This window comes from Pinus tabuliformis, chromosome 7 (assembly GCF_031772625.1).
Source record: "Pinus tabuliformis cultivar Carrire ecotype Pingquan chromosome 7, CPIR1, whole genome shotgun sequence".
NCBI lineage: Eukaryota > Viridiplantae > Streptophyta > Pinopsida > Pinales > Pinaceae > Pinus > Pinus tabuliformis.
The window spans coordinates 284879735-284899974 of NC_142293.1; the positions used below are offsets into that span (position 1 = coordinate 284879735).

General features: G+C 35.2%; 1 protein-coding gene across 1 annotated transcript; it reads left to right on the forward strand.

Moving 5' to 3' along the window:
* Window positions 1-9529: 9529 nt before the first annotated feature.
* LOC149246978 (glutathione S-transferase F9-like) lies at window positions 9530-13514 on the forward strand. Its single transcript, XM_089458087.1, has 3 exons — window positions 9530-9786; window positions 9990-10038; window positions 12703-13514. Exons 1-3 carry the CDS (start codon window positions 9637-9639, stop codon window positions 13161-13163), a joined length of 660 nt encoding a protein of 219 aa, XP_089314213.1. The 5' UTR covers window positions 9530-9636; the 3' UTR covers window positions 13164-13514.
* Window positions 13515-20240: the final 6726 nt, after the last annotated feature.

Below are 20240 nucleotides of genomic sequence, written 5' to 3' on the forward strand. Positions count from 1 at the left end.
CCTAATGCTGCTATCTAAGTTGCATAGGTAAAGAGCACTAAATAATACTAAGGTGTAAGCAAAGGAACTAAACTAAATCTGTTTTCAAGTTGAAGAAAAGTCGGAGATCGAAATTGGTGAAAGGAGGACGTAAGGACAGAGTAGTGCATAGGGACCGTTGGATCGATCAACGAATATAAGATGGAAGGTGGAGATATTATCGTGGGGGCTTAAGTGAATAGATGGATGAAACAATGTTAACGAACAGGATGAATGACGAAGATCTTATCGCGGGCGATTTAGTGAATAGGTGAACGAACAGGGTAACAAAGCAGATGAACGACAGAGGTCTTATCGCGAGGAATTAAGTGAATGGATGGACGAACATGGTAATGAAGCAGATGAACGATGAAGGTCTTATCGCGAGGAATTAAGTGAATGGGTGGACGAACAAGATTAATCGTCAAATGAACAGCGGAGGTCTTATCGCGAAAGAAACTTGCAAAATTGATGGAGCGGGTTTTTAGAGGCGGTAAGCAGTTTATCGCGCTCCCTCAAAGTTGTAAGTTGTATTTTGAAATTTCACGCGAATAGCCTAACTGGGTGACACGTAGCACGGGAAAACCACTTCTCTCGCATCCTCTCGGGCAGATAACGGTCGTGCAAGAATCTGCGCGAGATTGCACGATAGCCGTCGAATCAAGCTAGACAGATCGACAGTGGATATTGGGGTGCATAAAGTATTGAGGTGACGCGATAACTATTGGATCGAGAGACAAATTGATGATAGAGATTAGAGCGCATAAAGTAGGTGGAAGAATTCGCACACGATGGCTGTTGGGTAAACTAATGAATCAGACGGTGATTGGTCAGGTTTGTTGTGGATCAGACGGTAAGGAAACGATGCATGAAGAATGTGCTAAAGAAGGTTTCAAATGAAAATGACAGAAAAAACCAGTGAGGGTGAGGGTGGACTGAGAGTAATGGAAAAAGATGGCAATGAAGTGAAGCAAGTAACTACGTCAAACAAAAAACTCCAAAGCTCATGCGAGAACTAGAAACCTGTGTTTTTGGGGTTGCTTAAGGGTCTCTTCCTCAAGTCATGGTCCCTGAGGGAGGAGGTGAGGCCAAGACACCTACGGACAACCTTATGGTGATATTTTCCTCCTAGCTAACCTGTTAACTAAAAGAAGGCACAAAATAGAAGTAAACTAAAGCACAATCGATCTACTCTACGCTACTGTACTAGGAATGCAGCTGCTTAAGCAAATGAACAGTTAAACCATAAATCTATGCTATACTGCTGTAATGAAAATGCAACTACTTAAGCAAATGAACAGAACTAGGAAGCTACTTAAGCAAATGAACAAAACCATGCAGCTACTTAAGCAAATGAATAGAATCAGAAATCTATGCTATCATACATGTACAATAAAGAGGAGCTTTGGCTACTCAGGTTGGGCCCTAACCTAAGAGCTTCAACCCTCTGATTTAACTCAGTGCTGGCTCAAAACAGGACTCATCTTTATTATAAAAACCATGGATTACATAACAAATTGTCACAAGTCTTCCAGCTCAGAAATAAAGTAGAGTTTTATAATAAGAATCTGAATCCTACTAAGGTCCTAAGCCTCTCTACTTATACATATGAAGTCTCCAACGAATTCCTTCAAATTAGGGAGGTTTGGCTCCCCACTCAAGATAATCTGGTTTCTGTCCTTTTCACTTGCTCGGTTGTCTTCTAGTCCTCATGATTTGGCTGTTTCCACTCCGAGCTGATGGAGGAATATTCGAATGGAGGGGTAGTAATTCAGGAGGATTTACCTCCTATAATTACTCTCCCTTGTCCCATTCGAGTTTTGACTAAGGTCTTTGCCATAGTTCCTTGATTTTATCCTTTATTCCTGCATTTTTCCTTGCTTTTATCCTTTATTCCTGCATTGCATGCACATTAGACCACAAAGCAAAATATCCAACTCTAACTCATCTCATAAACAAAATATAATCGAAAGTATGCAATAAGTTGTGAGAATAGTTGGTTTGACTAAGCTAGGAGGTGATTTAAGGCCAATTAAGGCCCATATAATTACCCAATGATGAGGCTCATCAATATTCAGCTTGTAGAGTTTTTGCCTTAATGAGATGACTTCTCCAGTAGTGCTTACGGAATACAACTCTCCCAATTTGTTATAGATTTCTTTTGAAGTTTCGAGTTTATATACATATCGGATGAGGGGATATTTGATGGATTCAATGAGAATCCTTTTAGCCCTAATTTCACTTTTCATATACTTTGTAAGCTCTTGATCATCTTCTTCTCCTGATTTGGTGATAGATCCTTTGACATGATCCATGAACTCATTTTCAATGAGATTTAGATCTGTCCTTTTCTTCCATGAAAGATAGTTTGAAGCCCCAACCAATTTGTTTCTTTCCTTGCAAAAATACAATTTAACAAATTCAGATAAAGTCATATACTTGATAGGATGCTTCTTTCTCCTTCTTGCTTCCTTGATGTTGATGGTGATATAGAGGATATAAAACTTCCTTTTGATGAAGATACTTTTTCTTCAATAATGATCCTTGATCCCACAGAGAGGGAGATCCCTTGGAGCTTTTCATGATGATGATGTGTTCAAAGGTAGGGATCTTGCTTGAGAGAGACCGCCTTAGAGTTTTGATGACAACGCCTCTAGCTTCCTTTAGATGAATAGAATTCAAAACACTTCAACTTGATTTGTAGATCCTTTCAACTTGAGTAAACATAGGGCTTTGGCCTTCTTTTATTGATGATGATATTAATACTTCTTTGTAGACTTATTGACTTCAAGATGATTGTCACTTTGATTCCTTCCTTGAGATTTGATCCTTGAGTGTCCCTTGATAAGATGCCCTTCCTTGAATTAGTCACCTTAGCTTTGATACCATGTTGAGAAATATAGGGCATAGTGATTATGTGATTTCTCTTCTATTAGTAACTACTTGTGAGTGATTTTTACTTCTTCAGATTATGATATTATTTTACTTAGGATATTAGTGTTCCTCTTCATCAAACAACTACTAATGCATAAACCATAAAGAGACAAGAGACACAAAATATAAGCTATTAGCTAGAGCCAAAACCTCTCACTCTTTGAGAGGAAAACTTGAACAAATTCTTCTTCTTATAGAGATTCCAATTGACGAATACCAAGATCAAGGCCCTTGAACTATTTGCCTTTCCAAGACCAAGACACAAATCTCCTTTTTCAATGATAGTCCACCTTCTACTCCTCCCTCCTTCTCGACTTCTTCTTCAATCTTGGCTTGCTTTAGACTTTCAACCTTCTTCCACTTTAGCTCTCTAGGAGGACTGCACCATTGCTACATCAAACTTCAACCTTCATTGTTGTAATAGACTTCTCCTCTTCTCGGCCTTTATTTCTTCCATAGATTTTCACCTTTCTTCGGCCTTCACTGCTGCAATATACAAGTCTGAAATTTCATGTGTGTGGAGGTAAGATGGCCCACAAAACAATCCCAAATCAATACAAAATTCCTTGTTGCTCTTTCTTCCTTCCTTGCTGGTAAATAAGCTCCCTGAATGACCCTTGCACTTCAGAATGTAATCACCGAAAATATGTCTTGAAATGAAGACACACTGTACTATATATAATTGTTTCCCAAGGTATAAGCCGACTTGATATCAAGTTGATCTGACATGTCAGTTGGAGAGATAATTAATTCTACTTTGAAGCCAACTTGAGGTTAATGCTTGTGCTTGGTCTTGGAGGGCTACTTGACATTTCTATTGACTCATACACAAGTGTAATATGCCCAAGAAGGGTCCTTCATATGTGACATAAACTCAAATCGAATTTAATGACTAGATGACAAATCCTAAAGGCTCACAATGAGAGTCATCACTAAAATAAAATTCCTTGCTCATGAAACCCATGAGACAAGTATTACAATAATAATTTTATTTTTCTTCTTTCCATCAATTACATAAAATCACAATTACACATGTCATTATGAAGACCAAACCTAGTTACTTTTCAACACCTTGAATTCTCACGAGGCCAAGCCCACTTCAATATGTCGAAACCATGTGCAAGTTCTTACCTCTCGTCTTACCATCCAAAAACCTGAGATCCAGGAACACATCTACCAAACTTTCAATCAATGCATGCAAACAAGATAGTCACACATATGAAACTTTAATAGATTCCCCGAAAACAACGCCAAAATGTTGGGCAGATCAATTGTCCTTTTAATTCAAAACAACCAATCCAACTCACACATAAATTGTCAATTAGGGTAAACTTTTTGTTTCAAGGATATCATGCAAAATATATGCAAGAACATATGTCAAATAGCACTAATGAAACCTCCAAACCAATCATTGTAATGTCACTCTCAACACTCAATGCACACTCATTGTCACACCCTTAACCTCACTCACACTTACAGAAAGAAAAGACACATTTTTGTACAATAAATCACACTCTGTCACACAATCACTCTTATTCAAAAGAAACAACACTCCTCGAAGTCATTCAACACTCAAACAATTGTTGAAACACCCACTCAAAAAAAAAGCAAATCAAAGATTTGTAACAACAATCAAATAACTATGACACTAATTAAGGGACCAATCCATAACCTATGTTGTTACACAATGACAGAGGCTATAATTCTGCAACTAGTCAATGCATCAATACGATTTATAATAGTAACATTAAATTACACATGAATCACAACTAAGAGAAAATAAATATATTGCTACAATACCTCTCTAACCAGTGGTCCCCGTTAAGAAAGATGGCCCTTCCTCCTTAGCATGGGTTGGTGATTTACATAGCACACAAACTAATCAAGAGAAAGAAATAGAGCCACAAGTGGTAGAGATTTGCAGTAATGAAAAGTTGTAGCCCACGATTACAATGCCGATACTCCCCTCTTTGGTATCTATCTTGCATTCCTTGCAGGCAGAGAATACATTCTTTTATAATCTCATAATACATTCCTATTTTTGAAAAATAAGATCATCATGAGAATCTCTCGATTCTCATGTGATCCAAATTGAGAATATACAATAGTTGTCTCAAAACAAATTATCCTAGTTGAAACCGATTTGTAACAACTTTTCTAAATTACAATAATTTATCATCCGAGAATCTTAAATGTTTCAACTAAGTCAGTTGTGTTGTCCATGATTTTCTCCTTTCAACGATCAAACTACCTCTGACTGGGTGTCTGTCCAAATTAATATTCATTACTAAACATAGGAGAACAAAGTATCCAAAATCAACTCAATGTGTATCAACAACATCAACAAAGCCTTTGTTCCATCCTTGGCAAAGCAAAACTAGGGATATATTGTCTGGTAACAACATCTCAACAAGCCACAAAACCTAAAACAACCCTTTGTCAATTTATTAATAAAATAGCATAAAACAGTTAGCTTTTACGTCAAATTACAAGCAAAACTAGATAATAAGGTTGACATAAAAAATGAAACACACATTAGTCAATGACGGTTGTTAGAGTGACAAGCCATGGATTTAGAGTCAAAATGGTAACAAAAGATAGGGAAATAGGTGCAAAAATATGTCAATTCTGCATCCCAATAGGCATACAGGTGCATCTGCAATCCAAGGGCTGACTTAGAAATGAACACAAGGTCATCAACCTATAAAATAAACCTTATCACAAACTCCCCTAAACGAACACCATCTCCACCTTGCAGATTTAGCCACTCTTCCAATTTGTCAATATATAAACCAAAAAGAGTAGGGGATAAAGGGTAACCTTGCTTGACTCCAATGTCACTTCTAAATATTTTCAAAACACCTACTGAAGTTCTAATTTTGAATTTTACCTCTTCATAGAGCTTATGGACAATGACTCTATATTGCAAAGGAATTTCAAGTTATTCCATTCTATGCCACAACTTATCTATAGGGACCGTGTCAAATGCCTTTTTGAAGTCAATAAAACAATAAAATACTTCTTCTCTATGCCCCCAAACCTTTTCAATGATGTGCATTAGCATAATACCATGATCCGCTTTAGAATGTTTCGACCTAAAACTTGCTTTCTGTTTTGCCCTCTTTTCTTTTACTTCTGCCCACTTACTGATTCTATTTTCTACCATGTTGATGAAGAGATTTACAAACAAAGGATTGATCATAATGGTTCTATAATTGGAAGGATTATTAATGTCTCCACTTTTTAAAAGGGGAATTACTAGGCTAGTTGTCCAGTTTCTTGGGAATCCCTTTTGAATGATGTTTTTGAATATTTACATGATGTGGTGTAAGAGTGCACATTCTCCATTTTAGATATTCTGCTTGAAGTTCAACCAAGTCATTTTCTTTGCATATTCTCAACTTTTTAATACTAATCTCCACCTCTTGCAAAATAAAATCTTTGTAGTTGTGTTGATCCTAGGGGGAGGCTCAACCTCCGATTATTTCTGATAAAGTTATCTTGCATAGTCAAACTATTGATTGATTGTAATGTTATTTCAGTTTGCTTCTTCTTTGGTTGAAGTTCCTACCAAAAAAAACTTTCAATTATCCTTTCTTAGATATATTATCTCTTCTCACCTTGCTTGCATGAGCTCATTTTTTTCCTTTTTAAAATATGCTTATATAAAATTACATTCATCTTCTCCTTGCTGCCTTCTTCAAGGTTCTCCTTGTCATTTTGCATTCCTCATCAAATGAAGCATTCATCGGAAAACAATTTGATTATGATTTCCTATTTTTTGCTCTTTTTCACTTCTCAAGTGCACCTTGAATTATATTTGTTAACTCATGACTATTGAGGCTTTGAGAACGAGTTTTCTCCTTCTTAATTGACCTCTATAACGTTGTCTTGAAGATAGTACAATTTTCTTGTGTTAGAAGAATTTTGTCCCTTGAAAGTGATTGTCGAGAACACTGGGTTTTCCTCCTATGTTGCCTTTCTTCTAACCAAGATAACCTTATACAACTTAGGTTATGGTCTGATTTTAAGTCCCAAATATGCTTCCTAGTCTTAACTTTGTCTATCATTTCTATTAAGCATTTTGAACAAATCACATAATCAACAACATTTGCCCCATTGTATATATTGCAAGTGAAGTTCCTAGATATTTTCTATCTATCTAGACCATTGCAAATAATTAAGTTGAAAGCACCACACAACGTAAACAACTCCTCCCAAAAATGATTGGTAACTTTATCATCTTATGTACATCTCAACCAATGAAGGTTTTCTTCTTTAGTGAGCCAAACAAGATTGTGATCTTCTTCGCAACAAAGAATACTAGCTTGCTGATGTGTTGTTCTAGCATTGAAATCTCACTAAAAAAATTCTCCCCATCGAGAACACACAACAATATCTTGCTTTAAAGCTACATATGGGTCATTGTTGTCTAGCTCCTTATTTTGAGACTTGAGGGGCAAAATAACGTGTTGCAATTCTTATGTGATTCTCATTCTCTAATACTTCGAACCATAAATACTGTTTATTTGTATCTTCTTTCACTAATTGAATTTTATGACCTTTTTCTTTCACTAAAACTAGTATTCACCTGTACCCTTTACCATTTTCTGTTGCCTTGTTCAAAATTGCTAACTTCAAATAACCATCAAACGTAGGAGTTTTGCAACCATCATGTTCATGAGTTTCCGTGAGACAAATTATGTCTCTACCTTGTGCAATAGGCCCTAACCCAGGTCCCCTCTTACAAGGGTAACCTCTATAGTTCCAACAAACTAGACTTAGGTAGACCTGGGAAGGATTTGATTGCTACGTAGTTTGGCACACAAGACTCAAACTTGAGTCTTCACCCTTGTTCATCCATATTGATCTTGTTGTTTTCCTCCATATTATAGAATTTCACTATTTTTTCTTTATTGTCAGCTTGCTGCCCTGCTTTGCCATGGGTCCCTAAAACTAAAATAACAACTTTACCATTGTACAACCGTGCTCTTTTCCCTTCATTTCTTGGTGCTCTAATTTTCTCCACTTCTTGCCTTCTCTCCTCTTATTGTTTGCTAGTTAAATCTCCATCTAGGAAAAAACGTGAGCCCTTCAAGAGTTTCTTTTTGGTTAAGAGATGGTGTTTGTCTTGCACACTTACCATGATGGATTTTATATGTTGATGCCTCTCTTCACATATCTTTCCCACCTTCCTTGCTCGACAAATTTTCCATTTCCAATGTAATTTCTCTTTCAAAAAGTCCCTTGTCAAATTAAGAGTGCTTTCATTCTTCCCATAGTCTCTTATTCCCCTCATAATAAAGTTTGTTTCCCTATCCCTTTTTTCTTTGGGTTCTCTTTCCTATGTTCTATTAGCACTTACATATGCTTCTTCCTCGATTTATGTAACCTTTAATTCTATTACTTTCTATTAAACATGGATTTGCAAGTGCGATCTTGATCCCTTTCATATTCTTCGGCTTCCAAAATATATAGCCTTGTCCTAACATTCATAAGTTCCTCTACATAGAAATCTCATGACCAAGTAAGAGGTGTAGATGTGAGATTATAAATGATTGACTCTTCTTATTTTTGCTACTCTTATTTATTTTCTTTATTTAGAACTCTTTTTTATTTTTTATTTTTTTTAAGCGCCAAAGCTTATGCCTTAAAAAAACACAAATATTTTTTTCACATTTACCCAAAATCACACTCTTATTTTATCCCAATGTTTATTTACTTTCCATGGTTTATTTGCTTTCCATTTTAAATAATATAGTAGAGAAATGGGAACACCTACCTCGTGCCCCACTTGTCATTCTGGTCCACTTTGTTCTATTTTGTCTACACCTTCAGCTGCTCTTTTCAGTTGGTCCCATCTCTATTCTCTTATGTGGCAGAACTGTGTATGTGTTAACTTCTTTAGTGCAACTTTTTGGAAGCTTTTCCAATGGGTTATTCCAGTTTTGAAATTACAAGTTTCATGGGTAACTCCTACACAATCCAAGTGCCCTAGGGGTTTTTTAGGGTGTTGAATCCATATATACTATTAAAAAACCAGTTTAAATAACACAAATCAAGATTTCAACTCAATTTTTTATGTGGGATTCTGGCAACGGAATGTCCAAAAAGTCGCACTAAAGACAACTCCTATGTGGTAATGAATATGGCAGTTTAGATTTCGCTTTCAAAGGCGTTGGATGGCTGGGAAAACACCACTGTAAATATCTGCTCAAACGTGTGATTACTTTGGGAGTCGTCTAACGAGGGAGAGGAATTGCCCGACGGCCAAAAGTGGCCAGAATCTCGGCAAAAAAGTTTCAAAAAAATTTTGTAGACGCAATTTTTGAGTCATGTTTTTGGTGGTGGAAATAGATCCAATGCCATCAAAAACGTGTAGGACACCTAAAATTTTGAAGTTTAACAACTATAACTTGGATTTACAAAAATTCTTGCCAAATTTTCTCTAAATATGACTGGAATTTCCATAACTTTCCGAGCAAGTCCTCCGCTTAGTTGGACTAGACGATTACTTTGCATTGAGTGGATAAGAACCGAAATTGGTTTATAAAAAGAATAAAAATAAAACAAACTTCTTTGAAGTTATACTCTGTTCGACACAGTGCCACGTATCTCTTTTTCTGCTCTGAGTCGTGAGAGAGTTGAGTCCCTCTGTTTTTCGATCTGTTCTGTCTTTTATCAATGGCGAAGATTAAAGTGCACGGCCTTCCTTTCTCATCGTGCACAGCCAGAGTGCTGGCGTGTTTGAATGAAAAACAGGTCGAGTACGAGCTCATCCCTGTGAATGCTAGGGCCGGCGATCATAAAAAACCACAATATCTCTCTCTCAATGTAAGCAAAAATTCTACTGCATTGAATTCCGATTATTTCAATCTTTCCACTGCATTGAATTGAATTCTGATTGGGTTTTGAAACGTGTATTGGAAAAGCTATGGATGGAGATTGCAATTTTTAATTCTGCTATGATATATCATCTACTGCCTCTTTTTCTCATTCATTCAGTCTATATTCATTTTATAAATGGTGTTTTTCAGCCTTTTGGACTGTTTCCAGCTCTTGAAGATGGATGCCTCACCTTATTTGGTAACTATTTCTAACACATGTAGTAGTAGTAAAGCTATGATGTTATGGTTGCTTGAACCTCTGCAGTGTATTTTATGATTAACCCAGGTTCAATTGCCATAGGATGCTTTTTCAGGAAGTTGGTTTTGATATTTAACACTATCAAAACACTATCTATTTCAAGGAATAAGTTATCCGGTAGTACATTGATTAATTTTTCAACATAAATTTGATAAGGAGTAAGCTATGTTGATCCTTTTTTGGACAAAACTTTGATAAGAATCTGATAAAAAATGATCTTTTTCCAACATAAAATTGATAAGGAAATTCAAGGACTAAGCTATGGTATAGCAAATTGATCCTTTTTCCTACATAAATGATAAGAATATAGTAGAAAGTTAGATGTAATTAGTCTTAACATGATTTAAAATTCACTTCCAATAGAACACAATGTCCTATAAAAATTTCACCCAATTCTTAATCAACCTATATATATTTTGAAATTTGATTAAAATTTATAATTATATGAACTAGAGCTGTTTTCATAAAATTAAATAACTCATTTCAGTACAATCAATCAACAACACCAATAACACCAGTCTCATCCCAACTTAATAAATTCAAAATTGCCTTCTACATTTGTAAAAAAATGTACTATGTTGGCTTTCTGCAAATATGTAACTCCACCAATAACACCAGTCTCATCCCAACTTACTTAATAAATTCAAAATCTCCTTCTACATTTGTAAAAAATGTACTATGTTGGCTTTCTGCAAATATGTAACTCCAAATAATGAAGAAGAGAGAAGAGAAAGATCTTTAACTTCACATAATGTGCTAACTAAACTAAAGAGTTGATGGTCTGAACAGATGATGGGTGTTTTGTGGCCCTAATGTCATCAGCATCTGGAATTTATGAGAATTAATCAAATGGATCAGCCCAGGTCCCTTCTACCATTTTACTCCATGCAAATTATTCCCTTGGTTACACACAGTTTTTCTCCGCTTAGATAACAGTTTGAAACACTATCATACAGATATCATTTATAAAGATTTGTTTTCATGGCAGTATTAGAACTGACCTTTAACATTTTACTTCAGACAAAGTATTCCCTGTGGTTACAGCTAGTATTCCTCCGCTTAGATAACAGTTAGAAACACTATCACGAATACCATTTATTAAGGTTGGTTTTCATTGCAGTATTAAAATTGAATAGTTGTATAATATTATGATATTACATTAGGAAACTACATATGTGTGGAAGAAGATCGAATAGATTCAAAAACAGTTTAAAAATTAATTTTTAATGTTAAGATTAAAGGATATACTTTTTATCTTATTTTTCTGATTGAATCAAGCTTTTTTTTAATTGAAAACATGATTATGACTAGGTATTTTATGTATAAGAAGAAGTTATACAATATGGATGTTAAGAGGTTTTCTAAAATTGCTTTTAATTCTAGCCAAAACCCTTACATTCAGCTCAAGTGAGGATAACATAAAGATGCCCAGTCTTGGTGGGGCCATTGGGAATAAAAAAAGAGGTCTTCTTGCAGAATCTGGATGATATTAAAAATACTATTACTTCCAAATTTAAGGAGAAATTATGTGGCCATAAATAGTGAGAGGAAAAAATAAAACTAAAATATTATTAGGAGGTGATCAATGCCAATCTCAAAAGCCAAAATTATCTTTCTGTGTTGACTAATGTTAATAAGAAAATGAACATTGCCAAGAAGAAATTCTCACTAGTTTTATAGTGAAATTTAGCATTGGTCAATTTTAAAAAATGCATTGGGATGTAAGAGTCTGTCATCTGTGAGATCCTAAGATGGTTGAAGATGAAAAACACTTTTTCTTAGATTGCCCATTTTATACTCACATTCAACCTAATTTTCAAAATTTTATATAACACTATCCTTCAACCTTCTTAACATTTGAAGTCAACAAAACTATATAGTAATCTGAGAAAACTTCTCACTTCTTCTCCATGATAATGATAATGATAAATACTTGTAAGTCATATCTTACCTGCCATACCCAACCTGATGAAATAAGAGGGGAAGTTCATTATTTCCTACTTTCGTACTGTCCTATTGGTTAGAGGAACAGGAACGAGGCAGGAATAAATGCCCATGACATAACTGCCCTGTAACAATGAAATGCATGCACAACAATTAACAGCATAAAATAAATATTCAGAATCAGAAGATAAAACAAAGAGATTAATTGAATACTCACTGCAGATACAACGAATAAACACCCACAAAAGGCTGCCTAACCCAGTTTCCCATCAATTCCAAAGCATCAAACCTTACCCTACGCACTCAGTACCCTTGTGTCATTAAAATAACTGTGGACACATCTAGAAGTTGCATATCCCTTACATTCCGATATGTGTGATAAGTCTACATTTCTATCCTCCATCTCCATAACCTCTTAGTTGCATTACAAAGTTAGAGATGTATATGTGCTACTGTCCATACTCAACTCAGCCAATATATAGTTCACCCCAATACACACACTGATTCAATTTCAATCCACCATTACACAAACTGTCAAACACACATCAACTCAACACTCCTCACTAACATGCAACTTCTCTGGCAATAAATAATGAGTTGCTGTTTTTGTAAATTCTGAGATATTTTCTAAACATACAGATACCGTTGTGGTTGATGCAGAGTCCAGAGCAATCATAAAATATTTGGCAAAGAAATACGAAGGACAAGGCTGTCCCAATCTGTTGGGAAGCACAGTGGAGGAGGAAGCAGTGGTTGAACAGTGGTGCGAGGTGGAGTCTCACCACTTCAATCCTCCATGTTATGCATTGGTGAGCCAAATTATCATCAATCCTTTGAAGGGAGGCACCACTGACGAAGCAGTGGTGGAAAGCAACGCAGAAAAATTGAGCAGAGTATTGGATGTGTATGAAGACAGGCTGTCAAAGAGCAAGTACTTGGCAGGAGATTGGTTCAGCTTGGCAGATCTTCAACATATGCCTTTTCTCCACTATTTGGTGAATGATGTTGGGAAGGCTACTCTCATTTCCTCCAGAAAGCATGTCAATGCATGGTGGGAAGACATCTGTTCTCGCCCGGCTTGGAAAAAGATAGCAGTACACATGAAATTCCCATCCAAATGAAGTCTCTGAAGTAAGGGATCTTTCAGCCATTAAAAAGCAATCTTAATGTCAAAGATATAAAATTACTAAGTGTAATGTTTGTTGACCCTTTCTGCCTGTGGTTGTTATGTAATGAATTAAGCGCACTCCCTTTATTTGTTATTAACGTTGTTGTAGTATGTCAGAGGTTATGGGCTATCTGTGGATTTTGTTATTAACATTGTTACAGTATATTAGAGGTTAAGAGTTATCTGTGGCTTTCGTTATTAACATTGTTACAGTATATCAGAGGTTATGAGTTGACTGTAGCTTGTAATTGTTATTTATTTCAACATTTTTATGGTATATCAGAGGTTATGGGTTTGTTTTTAATATTGTTACAGTATATCAGAGGTTATGGGTGGTCTGTAGCTTGTGGAAGTTATGGGTTATATGTGGCTTGTGTTACTAATATTGTCTCTAATTAATACAAATACAGTTGAGTAATATTTATTATAATTATTTGTATTTATGGAGTTGTCTCTAATTTGTAATTGTCATTTATGTGAATTCTAAGGTGTCTCCATAAATACAAATAATAAATATAAATCGATACCTTTCATACATGAATTATTATTATTATTAGCAGCCTGGTTCCCTGTAAAATTCTTTAAAATTTAACACACATCTTTTGGCACCGGCTCCCCTATCTGGAAATCTGAGTAAAACATTACATCTTTTCCTAACTTGTGTCTGTTAAGCCAACATAATATATTAATAAGATCCTTTCCCTTGAATGCTTAAGCAAAATGTAATAAAAAAAGTGCATAGAAAAATGTTGTGTGGGAGAAATATGTTTAAACAGGGGATAAATGGGTGCATACGGAAGGGGTTAGCGAGACAAACATGCTTAGACACAATATAAATGGCGTAATATAAATGGGGTAATATGTTAATTTTCCATGATAATCAATAAATGAGTTTTATTAAACAGTAATTTTTCTTGATTTGATTTCAGTTGGCTTTTTATTAAAATTATGAAAAGCAGGGTAGAAAGCATTATGCTATATAGATTATGTAAATATATAATATATGGTATTTCTATATTTTCCTTCATATCATAAATAATGGGATTGGCACTGTGTAAAATTTAATATATAAAAAAGTTACATGTATTAATAAAAAAACAAAATTTCAATATTAAAATGATTTTGTGTTTAAATTTTATAAATATATAAAAGATTGGATATTATTTTATTATTTTTTTAATATGTTATTTTTATTTATGTTTAAAAATGGTAACACTTAACAAAATCTTAGCTAGAAGCTATGACTATTTTAATAGACATTTTTGAATTTTTTAAGATCACTATTCTAATATCAGTATGACTATTAATATTCGCCAGATTAAAATCATAATAATTAAATCCAAAAAAAATCAATTATGATGATAAATACTTGGAGAGAGTTTCTTCATACAAATATCTAGGAATCAACATTCATCATCAACTCAATTGAAATTATAGCATTGAGAAAAAGATAATTGGAGACTGGAAGTTCATTATCGGCTTGAAAACAATTGTAAGTCGACAAATCTTTAGGCATGGAGTAAAAAGAAGCTCCTCTTTGAGACTCTCGTCACCCCTGTTATTTTATATGGATGTGAGGTTTGGGGTTGTAGTATAACTAGAGAATTGTGAAGGAAGATCGAGCTGATCCAAAAATAATTTATAGCCCACAACCTAAAAATTAAAGGAAATACTCCCTACCCTATCATCTTGATTGAAGCTAGCTTTCCCCCCATTGACAACATGGCTATGACTAGGTATCTCATGCATAAGAAGAAACTATACAACATGGAAGCCAATCGATTTCCTAAAATTGCTAGCTTTCCCTCCATTGACAACATGGCTATGACTAGGTATCTCATGCATAAGAAGAAGCTATACAACATGGAAGCCAAGTGATTTCCTAAAATTGCCTTTAACTCTAACCAAAAACCCCACCTGTGGTTCAAGCGAGGTTGGCACAAGGATGCCCAATCCTTGTTAAACCATTGAGGAGTAAAGGAGGAGATCATCCTGAAGAATAATGATAATATTAAAAATATAATTCTTCCAAATTTAAAAATATATTGTGGGACGATAAGAAGTAGCGAAAAAAATGAAGCTAAATTATTATAAGGAGGTGATCAACCCCAATCTCGAAAATCATACTTATCTCTGTTGTCTTGACCAATACTAAGAAGAAAATGGGCATTGTCAAGATAAGAACTAATTCTCATGAGCTTCAAAGTGAAACTTGATGTTGGTCAATTCCTAGAACTCTTTGGGAAGAAAGAGTCTACCACTTTTGCAATAATGAGAGGGTTGATGAAAAACACTTTCTCTTGGATTTCCTAGATCTTACTCACATCCGTTTTAATTTTTAAAATCTTTGCCACACTACCAACCTTCATGACTTGTTAAGTTAGCAAAAATACAGTGATGTAGGAATGCTTCTCTCTTTTTTCTTTTTTGATCATAGACATAAAATGTTAAAGAATCTCAATTAATCTCTTACTTAAGGTTTGATAGACCATATTGTTCTTAGTAGACGTTAATCATCATCACCGTCATCAATATTCATTTAATTTTTATTCAATATTATAATCATATCCATTAACTATTTTAATAAAGGTGCAATTTCAAATAATATGATTTTAATATGTAAGTTGAAATTCCAATTTTTAAAATCTTAATTACTATTTTTAAACATTTTTTTATAAGAATATTTATTATGTTTCATTTGATATATGTATAGCGTTTTTGACATATTAGACTCATTTTGGTTACATATTATAAAACACATTTTTTTTAGTATATTGATATTTTTTTGTGATCTAGAGGAACCTAGGAGCTCACCTGCATTTAACTCTAGTAAATCTTCGATGGTCTACGACCTGTCCTCATGTAGGTAAACCAGGTTACAAATAAGAGGATTTGAACCTTGGATCTTTCAGTTTACACAGATTTCAGAATACTTTGATCACCAATTGGCGCCCCAGGACAATGTATTGGTATTTATTAGTATGATGATAAATTGTATTAAATACCATATTTTGGGACATGTATTATACTTTTATGCATGCTGGTAGTCATTAGGATTAGAAATCACAGATTGATTACTATAATATAAAATACTATTGTTTTTTCCTTTCTTTCTTGAATATATATATATATATATATATATATATATATATATATATATATAACATGTTGTATATTTTAATATATTATTTTTATATACAAGTTTTTCATAAAGTATAATTATGCATTTTGAATACAGAATGATATCAGGTAATCTAAAGTGATAGGAAGGAAGGATCTTTTCTTGGGTAAGTTGGGAGAAGATCACAGTTGCCAAAAAAATGGGGTGGTTGGGGTTTAAAGAACCTGAATTATTTTTCTCAGGCTTTAACTGCAAAATTTCGCTGGAGGCTAAATTCCACATATAATTTGTGGACGAAAGTGGTAAAAAAGAAATACATTATTGCACACACTTTGGAGAACTAGATTTAGAATCCAAACAAGAGTAGAACTAATGTATCAATTATTTGGAAGGCAATGAATCCTTCAATATTATTGGATTTGGGTTGGCCTAGAGAGTGGGATCAGGGAAGAGGGTGTGACTTGGGCTTGATCCATGGTTGGGTTGTGGAGATTAACACTTGCTCCTTATGAAATGGTGGCACTCCTGGCCACATAAGGCAAAAGGACTTTGAATCAAGTGGCAGCGCTAGAAAACACTGCTATTTGGCACAAGGATGGTTGTTGGCTCAGGATATAAACCTATTCGTTGTATGGCACCAACAATGGCATAACTATATCGAGGCTCTCAACATATCACATGTTATACTTCATGACAGGGAAGATGAACTCTAATGGATTCACTCTCCTTATGGGAAGTATACTCCAAAGGGAAGTTACTTATTCATATATTCTGGAAAAGAACCTGCAGAGCACACATGGTAGTGGAAGCATATTTGGAGATTGAAATGTCCAGAAAAATCTCACTTGTTTCTATGATGTTTGTTGGAGAATAAAATTCCTACAGGTGACAATCTAAAAAAGAGATCTTTTGCAGGGCCATCCTGGTGTCCCTTATGCAAAGCCATTGAGGAATCAGTGGATCACTTATTCCTATTTTGTCTTGTACTGACTCAGATTTGGAATTTGGCGTGCAAAAAATATTCTGTTCGTATAATGTGGCAGGGTGAGTATTATAATTTGGCATGGCTCTAGTGGTGGAATGCAACATCCCCCAAAAAATTGTGGAATCTTCCTCCTCTTATAAGCTGGGGTATATGGCTTGGGAGGAATAAATTATTTTTTCATGACAAAGAAATAAGTCCAGACTATATTGGGGCTTAGGTGATTGCGTTATATGAGCTCATCCCTGCAGAAGAATCAAGGACCATATCCCGCACCAAAGTGGTTGAACAAATTGACCAATCTCGACCTTGGGCTTATTTTGATGGTTCCTCCCAAGAAGGAGGCTTATGTGGAGGTGGTGCCATCATTTATTTAAATGAGAATCACTCTTTTAAGCTAAAGAGTGGATTGGGTCACGGATCCAACAATTTTGCCGAACATTTTAGTCTCAAGTTTCTCTTTCTATTCACCATTGAAAAAGGATGCCGACAGTTATAGGTTTTTGGTTATTCTCAGGTGGTAATAGATTGGTTTAATCAACATTCTATTTGTCACGTGCACACACTCAGACCTATCCTAGAGGAAGTCTTGTTGATTAAAAGGCATTTTGACTCATCAGTTGTTGTCATATTTATAGGGAGAGGATGTTATGAAACCGGCTCAAGAAAAGATAGAAAAGATAGATCAACGCCTTAGAATTCAGCCTCTTCGAGGGGGCAACCTCCTTTACATTACATAAATGAACAATTCTTGGATGATACAAATGAAAATACCTCCTTTATATATATAGGAGTCTAAGGGGGCATAACATAATCAGAGCCGACATAACAATAATAATGTAAGGGCACAATAATAACAATAGTGGGCTTCTATGGGGCACAAGAGTAACAATATGGGCACTACATGGGTACATCAATAAATAAGGGGGTTGTACTACTAACAATAAGGGGTTACACTAGTAGTATAGGGGCCTAACATGCCCCTCTCCTTCAAAAAGCGTTGTCCTCAACGCTTGAGTAGTTCTTGATGCTTCCGTATAAAATTCTTGTCCTCCCATGTGGAATCTTCAGCAAGTAATTTCTTCCACTTGATGAGATACTCTGAAATTGATCGATTTCGTAGCTGTCGGGTTCTTGTTTCTGTGACTGCTCCAGGTTCCAATATGCTTTTTCCTTCCTTTTCAATATATGGCAATATTGTTTGAATTGGGATCTTTTGCTAGTTTTGAATAAGTGGCCATACTTCTTTGTCCTTCTTCCATTCATCCCTTGCTTTGTTTATCCAATCTGGTTGGATAATAGAAATAGCACAAAACAATGCTTCGACATCCTCATCCTTGAAGAGTCTTCCCATTCGGGAAGGTCGCCATTTTTTAAGTGCATGTAGTATTGCCAACGTTTCCTTCTCATAAATAGCTTGCTTTAGATGTAGCAGTAAAAATACCCAATCGCCTACATCAAAACATTTTTCACTATGATGTTGATCGACCTGTTGTTTCATTTGATTTTGCACCGAAGTGGCGCTATCCTTTAAAAGTTGGAGAACTTATTGTTGATGCTCGATGTGATCTTTCACTGCTTGAACCTTTTTCTTCTTGATATGTCCTTCTATCTTTAGATTTTGAGGAGTGGTAATTTCTTCCAATCCTTTACAAGATATGGTCGGATTCATTTCTTGACGCTCGATGTGATCTTTCACTTCTTGAACATTTTTCTTCTTGATATGTCCTTCTGTCTCGCTAGTTTGAGGAGTGGTAATTCCGACCAGTGAATTACAAGATATGGTTGGATTCATTTCTTATTTCTTGATGTGATCTTTCACTTCTTGCACCTTTTTCTTCTTGATATTTCCTTCTATCTTGAGAGTTTGAGGAGTGGTCATTCTTGCCAATAGTTTACAAGATATGTTCTGATTCATTTCTTCTTTCTCTGGGGTCGGGTCCTGGCATATATCCTCTTCTTTTAATGTTTCTTGATCCTTTTCTTCCTCCTTTTCATACTCTATGTAAAATAATTTCTTCTCGGCACACTTATGACCTTTAGTGCATTTTCTATCACAATTGTAACAAAGCCCTTTTTCTCTTTTTTCTTCCAATTGTTGTGGTGTAACCCTTGTAGTTTGTGGAAGGCTAGGAGGAACAACACGTCCATATTTATAGTTGTGAGGGGTAGACTTCCTTGTTGCCATAATTTTACTTTCAAATATGTCACAAAGCCCTTTTACTATTTCCAATTGTTGTGGTGTTGCTCTTTGTATCCTCATAATGTGCTATCATTTCCTCCGTGAGAATTGACCACGTAACAAGTTTTTTACGAGAACAAAGCCCTTTATACCATAAAACTTGATCCGGTTCTAAATATGAAGATGCAATACATACCTTTTGTAACAATTGTACACCATGTAGATCAAAATATTTCTCCATCTGAAGTATCCAATTTACCGGATCCTTGCCATCAAACTTCCTCATCTTGCTTTTTCTTGATTTTAGGACCTCGAACTTGAAATGACTGTAACTCTGTACTTGTGGATATTTAAGTTCTGAAATTTCTACCTATAGTAGCCCTCTATGTCCTCTTTCCAATTCCACCAGTTTGATCCAAATTGGATTCCCCAAAAAAGAATTATGCACAATCTCCTGCAGTGACCTGATTATAGACTAGTTCAGTAGAGCGAACTTGTATGAAGTGCCACGTGTCATTGTTTCAACCTTTGACTCTGAAAAATATATAAAATAAAACTACAGTCTGTCCTCTTTCTGTACCTTCTTACGAAATTTCAATCCGATGCTCAAAAAGAAAGTTATGACGATTTTCCCCAGGTCACCTGTTTTGAGTGTAATTCAAGAGTCTGCAAAAAGACCAAATTCCTCAGATCATATCTCCGAAAATATCGCGCAAAAAGCTCTGAAATTCGGACCCAAGGTTCA